Below are 11,404 nucleotides of genomic sequence, written 5' to 3'. Positions count from 1 at the left end.
AACCCATAATGATGTCATCTGGAATTTTAGTACATCATTGCGCGCTGTTGTTCAGTGACCGCAGTACAGCTGCACCCCCAGCCCCCTCTGACGCTCGGCCAGTGAACGCACACGTTTGCACAGTGTCAGCTGAGCGCAGAGAGTGTGGACGTGGAGCTCTGCCCTCCTGCAGCCGCAGACGCACCTGCAGCTTCTCGGCCCATTCTCACGGGTTTTTCATGTGACGTTTGTTTTCAGTCTGTGACAGATGCCACATGAGATGAAGTGAAGTGCAATATTTGTGATATAAAGTACGCAAGTAAATTTACAGATTTTGAAAGATATACAAAAAACTACTTTGCTACAGTAATGAGAGTAAATGCAATTTTTTACTTCCACCCTTACTTAGTCACATGACTGACAGAGTGTTTCCTGATAGGCCAGGTCAGACTGAGTCCGTCACTGCTGGGTGTTCTGAACATTTCATGTCTGAATTTCATCAATTCAGAATGAGCAACATGCCCTTTCTTCACTTGAAATGAATGAATTTGTTCAAATATTGGACACGACGTCTGAAGATTTTCATTCGGCTTCACAAATACAAGTGTTTTTTTTATTATTGTACCGCTTGAAACAACCTCTTAAACAGGTGCTTTTCTAGATAAAATACTTCATTGCTGTAAATTCAGTGGGATTTAAATCAACAGTATTCAGGAGAGAGAATATTTCACAATTAGGTATTCAGTGTCTTCTCTATGCTTCCATACTGATAACAAGTAATTTAAAAAAACAAGAACGTAATGTTGAAGGAAGTAGAAACTCGGATGTCCGGGTGGCCGAGTGTTATTCATGTACGCCCACTCACCCACAATGAATGAATCACTGTGAGATGATCTCTAATCAGCATGGATCAGTTGGGAGGTATTCAGCAGTGTAACAAACTGTTACTAGATACTACAGATTAAAGTATAAAGTGAATATATACTACATATACCACATGTGTATGTATGCATACACACATGCATATATACAGTATATTCTATAAACAAGGGGTGTGTGTATATATGTATATATGTATATACACACACCCCTGATCCATTTCTCTTTACAGTATATAGACATATTTAGCTTCAAATGAGAGAAACTATCAGTATGAGTCTTTTCTTGTTGGTGAAAGGTGAGTGAAGCATTAGCCAAAGTATTAAGTTTAAGTTTGGTGTATTTCCTGAGTGTATGATAGTTATGGGTGGAACTACGTATTAGAGATATGCTAATCAAAGATGCATCAGATGTGTCAAATTATTGCAAGCAGATTGCATTTCCTTTTAAGGTACATCTGTGTTTGTGCTCAATATGCCATGTGTTCGAAACACATACCGACATGTTTAAATAGCATGTTCATTTGAAATGACACTTTATTGGATCAATGTCACAGTGCTTAGATTCCCTGCTGTTGAAACATTTCATTGATCAGTGTGTGACAAACCAGAGAGGCTGTAGAAAGTGGAAGAAAAATTATTAGGGAAGCTGATGTTTTCCTCAAAAAGCTAACAGTTTCACATTTAGTGAGAGGAGGATTCTCTTGAAACAACCACAGCGAGGAGCATTCTTTCAGCCATTGTAGAGGTCCAAGCTTTTAATGCATTTATTTTCATCTGCACAAGGGATTCTTTAAAGGTCAGGTTTCATCATTTTCCTTTCAGACAGGTGATATCAGCCGGATGGATGAGAAACGTTCATTTGACACATGTTTTCATTTAATTTGATCGTCATCTTTAAGTGCTTATTCACTAGTTTCCCAGGAAAGTTGTTCATACGAGCTATGTACAATACAAACGTTAGTGTTTAAGTGACGCTAAACACTTTTTAATGTGTCAGTCATGACATGATCTAACCATCTGCAGTCGTGTCAGTGACGGTTTGTGCGGTTTTAAGTTGAAGTGCCTTCATTTTTTGCAGTGCTTGAAAGATTTCTACAATGGCTGTAAATGCATCACTGTATCAGAACCAATGCAAGAAAGCTAAACACGTGATGGCGTCATTCAGAGCGCTTCATCATTGTTCATCACCAGGTGCTTTATTACAGGCTAAGCTACTAGTTCAGAGTTAAAAACTCAACACAAATACCTCACTTTACCCCCCGCAGCTATAAGCTACACCCCACAGGTTCCTCCACGGCTGCTTCAATGTGAATCAAAGTTTAGACAGTTGAGAGTAAAAGAGGAGGCTGACAGCAAACTGTGACGAGGCTGGAAAGACGGCTCATTGGCTGATCTGGAACAGAAATGTCAGTGTCCTTTTTAAAAGGGAAATTCCTTCTTGAACTCGAGCCAATAAATGTTACGTTTGAAAGTAAAGGGAAATTCCACTTCAAAAAAGAATTTTCTTCCTTCATAAGCTCCTGCGTCCACCAGAGTCCATGAAATACTAACACATTTTCCCGTATCCTGGTGGAACACTGACGCGACTCGTCAGCGTTGTTTCACACTGACACAATCTAAGTTTTGTGGTGGAATGTCTCTTTAAATGTACGGCAGCAGAGCTGTCCTGAGTGTCTTTGTCTGAGGCGTTTCTAAAACTCTGAGGCATCATTAGTCAGTTATGTAGCGTCCTGTCATGTGTTTGAATTATGTACACCAAAATATCAAAATATACTATCCCACCGAGGGTTAGAAAGTTTTTTTTATTTTCATTTTCTTCTACATCTGCCAAGCAGAAGCCTTTCTGAAGTGAATCTGTGGATTCACTGAGGACAACATGCTTTTGAGATTATTTCAGGGTTTTTAATCATTTCAGATGCTGCCTTCAAGTTGTACTTTGGAGTTCTACAGCAGCAAATTAATGTGAAGTGAAAAAGTAGCTTAAGTAATGAGAAACCGAACAGCTGGAGCAGACCTGTAAATGGTAATAGTGAGGCTGCTGTCCTGGTTTTGTTCTGTGAAATAGTTAGTTTTGCTCTTGATTGTCTTCCTACTTTATGATGTTTATTGCACAAAAGAATCAGTTTCGCCATTTTCTGCCCGGTTTAAACACGGAGCAGACCTCCTCATCAGGTGAATGAAAGATTTTGTTAAGCTTGTTAAAATGCTTCAGATCCAGCTACTTTAACACTACAGTGTTCAAGTTGGGCCCAAATTCCTCCGATCAAGAAATGATCCAAAATAACTACTTCACACAGTGAACCAGAGCAGCTGATTTCTCGGCAGCAGTCTCCTGATCTTTCATGTTGTTTCTCATTTACAAATTTCATGGAGTGGTCTTGGTCCGTGTTTGTTGACCACATTTCATTTTGCTTTCAGTTTTTGACCCTAAATTGTCTCTGTACTTTTTATTACACTAATCAGTGCCAGAAAGTATGTTTTCATACTCTAATCAACTTGAAATGCGTAAGAAGAGTTGGCATGAGATCCAGCTGCAGTGACACCAGTTTCCCCTTCGCTCTTGAAGTTCCATTCAGCATTATGTCTTTTCTTTGCTTTTACCATCTGCCTTCATCGCTCTGCTGCCTGGCTGCTGCTTGGTTTGACAGGATGAGGTTCCTTCACGGGTTCCTCACAGGAACAAAGCAGCTGACGTTTCAGATCAGATCCTGTTTTTCACCTGGAAGCACCTTTGGCATTAATCAAACCTTGATCACACTTGACTTCTGCCAAAGTCCAACTGTCTCTCCCTCTGGCAATACATCTGTCACCTAAATCCAGTCGAGTAAATATTCGCCTGCTCAGGGCTGTTTGGATTGTGGATGCTTCCATTGGTGCTTGATCCACAAGTTAAAGGGGCTGTAGAGGATTTTGGTCTGCAGAGAAGGTGCAGGGGATCTGGTGTCAGTGTGGTTTCATGCCTCAGGACTGAATGCTCCCCGTCTCTTACCTTCATCAACACGGTGAATACATGAGCTGCAGTAAGACATTTGAAGGGTTATTTTCCAAAATGCTCTTTTTGTTGAGGTGGAAAAAAGTTGACTTTCATGCATTCAACATAAAATGTAGATGCTCCATTCTAAATGTTCCTCCTTTAATCAGCCAATGACTGTAAATACTACTTAAAAAATGAACATCTGGTTCAGACATTTTATCAGTCATGTAAAAAAATGTTTTTGAGACTTCTGAGTGGTTAACATTTCATTTTGGCAATAAACTCTTCAATAATTCTCTAGAATGAAAAATATCAAGCCTCAGCAGGATGTTTGTTTTATCCGTTTTAATAGATTTTTATCCCTTCTTGTTCTTCTCTATTTCAAGATTTAGTGCCTTTTTTGGACAGTAGACTGTTCTGTAATCGCTATGTAGAAAATCTACATATGCCTTTTGTTACTTTTTCATCTGTTGGATAAACCTTATTTGTTATTTTAAAGGTGTTTTTATTGATATTCTATTTACAAGGGAATAAAAACTGATCAGACTCCATGTGGTGTCTTGAGTTTTTTTTTTAGGAGGACTCTGTCGCACACAACAAGAAGCTTAGTAGAAATTAAATCTCAGAAATCCATATTAGTTCAGCAGCAGTAGTAAGTGGTATCCAGCTGGAGCCTTATGTAATGTTCAAAGGATGCAGCGGTGGAGTCGACCTTTGAAGGACTCATTCGACAAAACAATCCCAAATCAGTGTCCTTAGATTTCAGCTGTATCATCGTCTTTGGATCAGCCTCCAACACCTCTGCACATGTCCGTATACATTCAGCCCATCTGGTGCAAATAACGAACAAATACTCTGTTAATCTTCCTTTTTTATTTTTTCTTACCAGATTACTGTTCAGATGATAAAAAATGAAAATTATAAATGTATTATAATACATGTTTATTCTTTGGATTGCAGCATAGAATTACATAAAACAATTAAATTAATCAAAACCCAAACTTGTGCTCAGATTTTTCTTTTTATAAGTCTTAATATGCGCATATATACACATACATACAAAGAACAACCACTCCAATGGTGCACTCACACATACAAATGACACAACACAAATCTGCTCCACAGAATCAACAGTAGCAACAAACATAATTGATAGTGATTGGTTAGGATGATACAGAAATACTGTTGACCAGGCTGAAACCTCATTCCAAACCCATGTTGGATTATTAAAATTCATCTTTTGTTAAATGCGTCAAAGGTTACAGGGACTGGAGGGGCTTTTTTTTATTTATTTTTTTTGCAGGAGTAACAAGATTCTACTAAAACTCCCGACTTAGCAAGCACCAAGCCCTCTCCTGAAGATCCTATTAGCCTTCCATTATTACACAGCTCAGGTAAATATGGCCGCTGGTACCTAGGAAACTTAAATGCAACTTGGTATTGATACCAACTGCCTTTAAGATGCACCAAGAGGAGAAGTTGTATCTGAAAAGCAAACCCAGATGCAGGTCGGCAATGCCAAAAACTGCAAAATAAAAATAAAATTTAAAAAAAGGCTGTGCACCTGCAAAAGGGCTGCATTACATCACCTGACAGCCAAGTATTGCTTATGTGTGTGGTTTATTCTAATATTAGAGAACACACAGAAAGTGAGCTGAATGCAGCCGGATCAGTCGTGAAGCAGGTTCGAGTCTGTGTCAGCTACAAGGCCTCAGGGGCGAGGGCGGCGGAACACTCCGGACAGGCAGAGAGAGGTAGTAAAAAAGGTGAACGCTCACGACCGAGACGAGGAAATGTTTTAGTGCCTGGCAAATACAAAAGCTTGTTACTTTTCTGCAGCCTCAGTTATTATTATTATTATTGTTTTTCTTTTTTAACAACAGAACACAACCTCAGATCTCTGGCTGGTAGCAGCGGAATGATCCCAGGTAGGCAGAAGCTGTCAGGCATGCTGCTGCAGGGCAGTGGTGGCTTGTAAATTCACTGATTTTGATCATTTTCTGGTTGTGTATAAAAATTCCCTGTGTGGAAGAGTCGGGCCCTTTTGTGGCTGAGGTGTGACAGCAGCCAGCAGGGGGCGACACAATGACCATGCCTCCAGTAAGGCAGGAGGTTCAATCTGAGAAATGTTTCTCCAAAATCCCTCTGATGTCTTAAAACCTGACAGCATCTGTGACCAAACCACCTTCGACTAAATGGTGTTGATCATCAGAAGGTGAGCTTCCTCCATCCATTGATGTCTTTTTAATAAATGTGAACCACAATGGTTTGGAATGACTCTCTTCAACAGCACAGGTTTTTAGTACAGCGTGTTGAGTTGGAGAGCTGGGATTGTTCCTGCTAAAGCCAGTCTGGCTCCAGATTGAAGGCCACGTTAAGGTGGAGGAACATGTTGCTCCAGACCAGTGATCCCTCAGTTAGCACTGAGCTACAGGAGGTGAATGAGCACAGAGATGAACAGAGATATGGGACCAATTCAGAGCAAAACAAATGCACTTAAGTTAAAAAAAGGAAACAAAAACAATACAACAAAAATGAAAAGAAACTTTCTTTGGGGCTGAAGACTCCTACAGATCAGTATGCAGTCTGAACATGACTGGACACAAATGTGTGAATGTGGTTCTTATGGTCCTTACAGTCACACTTATAACACTGCTGGCAGAGATGGAGACCACCGAAATAAAGTTACAACATTAAATCCATTCCGAGCAAAACAGTTATTACTAATGCTAATTTGCTTTTTACAGTTCTTAAGTGAAATGGCTCTCGCTGATCACCACGCAGCCCATGAGCCGCATGTTCCTACCTAATGTCAGCGTCACACTCGTTAGACTAATGCATTTATGCAGCTGCTGCGGAGAGTTACAGAGGAGGAAGTGTGCTGGAAAAAGACAACATCGCTTATTACCACCACTTTTAACCACCACTATTAACACCATAATGACTCCCCATTTATCCACCTTCCATCTTTTTTACTTGAAATGTAGTTGAGCGGTGAGTGAAGGAATATAGCTGAAGAATATCCAAAAACTCTAAACACTGAACTGAAAGCAGAAAATTCAAACAATTCCAGTACAATTTAAAGCACAACAGGAAACTTGAGAACACTGAGCCATTAAAAAATAAAAAATAAAAAGATGGATTTTCTTCCTTCATGTACAAGCGTTCCAGACATGAACTCTTTCATCACCTCTGGAGACTTCTGTGCAAATGAACTGAAGCATTGATATGAAAACAGTGTGTGGAAGATACATGGTCATGTGATTTCTGAGGCACAATAACATAAAGGGACATCCAGAAGCCTGAAGTGATCTCAAACCCCTTTAGCAGTGCCCTGAGCCAAGACCGGGACGGGAAAGCCCACCAGCCACCGAGACTGGAATTCTAAAAGACAGCGGGGGTCAAAGTTTGTTGCTGTCCGCTCAAATCAGAGGTGAAATGGCAGCTGGTGGTCACTTCCCATCTCGGCGAGAACTCACAGACACGACCGATTCAAAGCCACGTCCACCCAAAATATTCTCTCTCTCTCACACACACGCACACACAAGAAAAGTGTACTCCCTTCCTTCGTTACCACATAACTGCTATGAACCACTATATTCTAACACACAACCAACCCAACGAGAGTCCATTCTATGAACCACTTCACAAGCCAAACCAATAACATACCAGACAGCCACCTACAGTAACCAACCAGAGGGTCCTGGGCTTTAAGGCCAGATAATAAATACACAGATAATCACAGATAATATCTAGACTATGGTGATACATTGTCTCCTCGTCTCATACTTCAACTCCAACAATATAGTTTCCTCTTCCTCTTGAAAAAAATAGTCCACTGAGTGATTATTCACCCAGAAAATATTCCGATCTACTCCCACATCTCCTCCTAGGCTCACACGACAAAGTGCCTAATTTTTCTAGGAATTGTACTCATATTAAAAATATATTGGCCACTGAACCAAAGCGCCGCCTTCAGTTTCTCTGTCTGGGATTAAAAAACAAACTACTGTATTCCTATCCAGTATACAGTAAGAGATAGAGAGTGTTAGAGAAATCAATGGATCCATTTACAGGTAAATTTACAATGCTAATAGCAGCAATTTTCATGGAATCATTTGTGCAATATTTCTTAAAATAAAAAAGGCTTTATCAATTTTCATGCGATAAATGCATGTGTACAAGCATTTAAATATAAATAGTAAATCCATGCCTCTTGAATTAAGAAGAGGCATGACAAAAAGAATGGAAAACATATATCCATAAAGATGATAGTGTTTGGACATACCGTGCGTTTACATGTGCACGGTATTCCAGATGATGTATTGATAAGCATGCATCAGCACATCATCTCCTCAGGAATCTGCATAGATTCCTTAGTATACATGGATGAACTGAATGTCCCCTCAGTGGACATCAATAACATGTCAACTAGCATATTCAGGTTAATCATCACCGTCACAGCCATTAGAAATGAGACATGGTGCTAAAGGACACCGAGTAATGATGAAATACTGCTTCCATCCACCGTTAGCACATGCTTGTTGCTCACTTGGTGAGACAGCATCACTCTAACTCAGGATGACTCAAACTGAACACTTTACACTGACCTCAGTCTACTTTATGCAATGGGTACTGCAGAAAACAGAATGATCACAATCGAAGACCCAGAGGCCGAGATATCCTCACTTTTAGTTTGTATCAATATGGGTAAGCTCTAAAAACACTAGAGCCTACATCTCCCACAATGCAACTCTAGAATTTCTTTTGTTAGACTTTCCCCATGTGTTTGTAAGACAATCTTTCTATGCAAAAATTGCAGTCTTCAGGTAGTAACCCTGATGACATCATCAGGGTTAATTTGTTTACTTTTCTTGTAGACTTTTTAAAGCTGCCTCTAGAGCTGCAGATGATATAATACAATTGTTTTCACAGGTTGAGCAGCACTCCTCATGACAAGTAAACTGGACATGTAAGATTGGTGGTGTGCCCCTTTAACTTGTGGACAAGTTATATTTCAAATATTCAATCTATATTTTTCATGAACTGATGGTATACATGAAGTATGAACTGTGCAGTGATGTACCATCAATGCTTCCCATCAATTCATATGTAAAGAATAAGGTCACTGTAAAATGTTGAAGTCCCTCTGGAATGTGACATTCAATTAAAAAAACTAATTTCAAAAACTCTCTCTTCAACAGACGTGCCAGGACTGTTCAATCAGCCAGAACGGTGCTTGTGTTGAAGACTCTCCTGAAACGCACAGCTCGTTCTCCCAGCTGTGCCAGTCACTCAGAAACAAAAAGTAAAATCTGTTAGAAAACAGATCAAATGCATAGAAGCAAGTTGGTTCTCTGCTCAAGAGTGAAACACGCAGCAAAACATCTGCGAGTCCTTCTCACTTTTCTTTCTTTTCTTTTCTTTTCCTCATTACACAATACACATGCCTATTTCTCACCAGCCCACCACCACAGTACTCCTCTCAACAGCGCCTCCTGGTTTCCAAATGTCAACCCCAGCTGATTACCGGCAAATCTGCCCCCAGAGCAGACATCCAGACAGCCCACTCAGATGGAGAACACACTCGAGTTAAAGGTCATCATGAGCCATTTTCACATTGTCACATTTCAGGTTGTTAACACTCCTTTACCTCTGTCTCGCTGCACATGACCACAGACGCCTTCTGCTCACATACAGATGCTTCTTATCCAACGTCACCAGTGCAAAATCCACTTTTAAAGCCTCCCAGTATGAACAATTTGCTCCCATAGTGGCTTTGTCCAACAAGGACACAACTGTTCCTGCTTTACACATATAATCTTCAACATCAACACGACTAGGACATGAACCTGTGCACAACACCGTACAGCACTTATGCACTTAAACAAACACACACACACACACACACACACACACACACACACACACACACACACACACACACACACACACACACACACACACACACACACACACACACACACACACACACACACACACACCTCGTCCTTTCCCCTCTGCAGTCCCTGAGATCACCCCACACTTAGCTCAAGGCATTCTCTTAAACACAAACACAGCTAACAGACATTAAATATACAGACAAACAAATGCAGACCAAGCCATGGTGAAGGCACATTCTGGGAGGATCTATCTTCAAAAGAAAGGAGGAGTCTAGGAGGAGGAGACGTGTCTCAAACAATGAGTCAAAGTGTCTGTCTGCAGACATAGAGAGTTCAGGAGAGTGGCAGCTGGAGCAGGGGATTCTGGGACGGTCTGGTAGAAACCTCATATCCAGGGATGCAAACGCATCACAGGTGAAAAATCGCTGCATGACTGGTGTCAGCAAGTTAAAAAAAAACAAAACTGATCGATCTATTTCTATTTCCTCATTCACAAAGAAAACAAAGCACATATTATAGTGAGACATAAAGGGAGAGTAAGAATTATCACTGAGATACTAGGAGATAATTCAATACTCTACATTTAAGATGGTGCTTTCAGCTTGTCACAAGAATGTGGTTACATATCAGAATGCTCATTGAGTATATTTTGATCTTTTCTACCTGACTACTAAGAATAACTAATCATTATGAAGGGTGAAGAGAAAAATAAAAGTGGCAAAGTTTAAAAGTTTAAAACATATTCACAGAAAAAGACAAAAAATGGAACTCCTGCCTAAAATGTGATTAGTTTACATCCCTGCGCATCAGTTCCAGACCACAGCGTCCGATCCACACCACTGCAGAGCCGCAACACTCCAAATACAACAAAGTCTGCACTGACCTCCGATCACTCTGAGCAGTCTTCCCACTGACCACCGTTCATGTAGCATGATCTTCCCACATGATAAGAGTCCTTCCATGGACTTCCATATATTCTGCAGTCTTTCATCTATTTACTTGCATTCCTTCTGAATGGTCTCTTCACTGACATTATGCTATTTTTATCCATCACCTGTGAAGGGATGTAGTGAATGTAGTTTCAATCCATAGAGGGTAGGCAGAATGTCAGTTCTGATGTGGGAGCCTGTTGCATAGCTGCGAGGAAAAGAAGAGAGGAGTAGTAGGAGGAGGTGAAGGGGGAGGAGGGCTGTGGGGAGTTCATCTCTCCCATTTAGCTCCTGGTTTCCCTGTCTCAGCTGCTCCAGGACTTGCGGTTCTCCCCCCGGCGGGCAACAATGGCTTCTCCTCGCAGGACAGGGACGTGGGCGGGAGGAGCAAGGTCTCCCGTGCGCCGACTGGCCCGATCACGGAAGGACAGTCGGTTTGGGCGAACCAGCACCCCGTAACCCGGTTTACACTGGAAATAACGATGACCTCCGACCGAACCGTCATTTTTACCTGTAGGAGAAAATAAAGAAGGTCGTCACCAACAATCAGAGGTCACTCAGCGCTATAACGTAAAGCTCCACTAAGTAAAGGCAGCATATTGACTGAGGAGCCAGTCAGGGCTCAGCTGATCATTCTGAAATACTTTTTACAGAAGTACTACACTACACTGTATGTAGTATAAATGAGCAGTGCTCTTTCACTCTGCTAAAGCCTGGTGTTTGAGGGAGTGGTTTCTC

The 11,404-nt window shown here is 40.9% G+C and overlaps 1 protein-coding gene across 5 annotated transcripts in view; it reads right to left on the bottom strand.

The window, feature by feature from the left end:
• Positions 1 to 4,688: 4,688 nt before the first annotated feature.
• The window catches only part of kif13ba (kinesin family member 13Ba), a 43,364-nt gene continuing 36,648 nt past the window's right edge, over positions 4,689 to 11,404 (bottom strand). For all 5 annotated transcript variants that reach the window (XM_070981391.1, XM_070981310.1, XM_070981470.1 and 2 more), the window contains exon 39: positions 4,689 to 11,177. In XM_070981391.1, the coding sequence (XP_070837492.1) occupies positions 10,972 to 11,177 (206 nt within the window). In that variant the 3' untranslated portion in view covers positions 4,689 to 10,971. The remainder of the gene's footprint in view (positions 11,178 to 11,404) is intronic.

Source organism: Chaetodon trifascialis, chromosome 1 (genome assembly GCF_039877785.1).
Source record: "Chaetodon trifascialis isolate fChaTrf1 chromosome 1, fChaTrf1.hap1, whole genome shotgun sequence".
Taxonomy (NCBI): domain Eukaryota; kingdom Metazoa; phylum Chordata; class Actinopteri; order Chaetodontiformes; family Chaetodontidae; genus Chaetodon; species Chaetodon trifascialis.
This window is presented reverse-complemented; position numbering and strand designations above follow the sequence as displayed.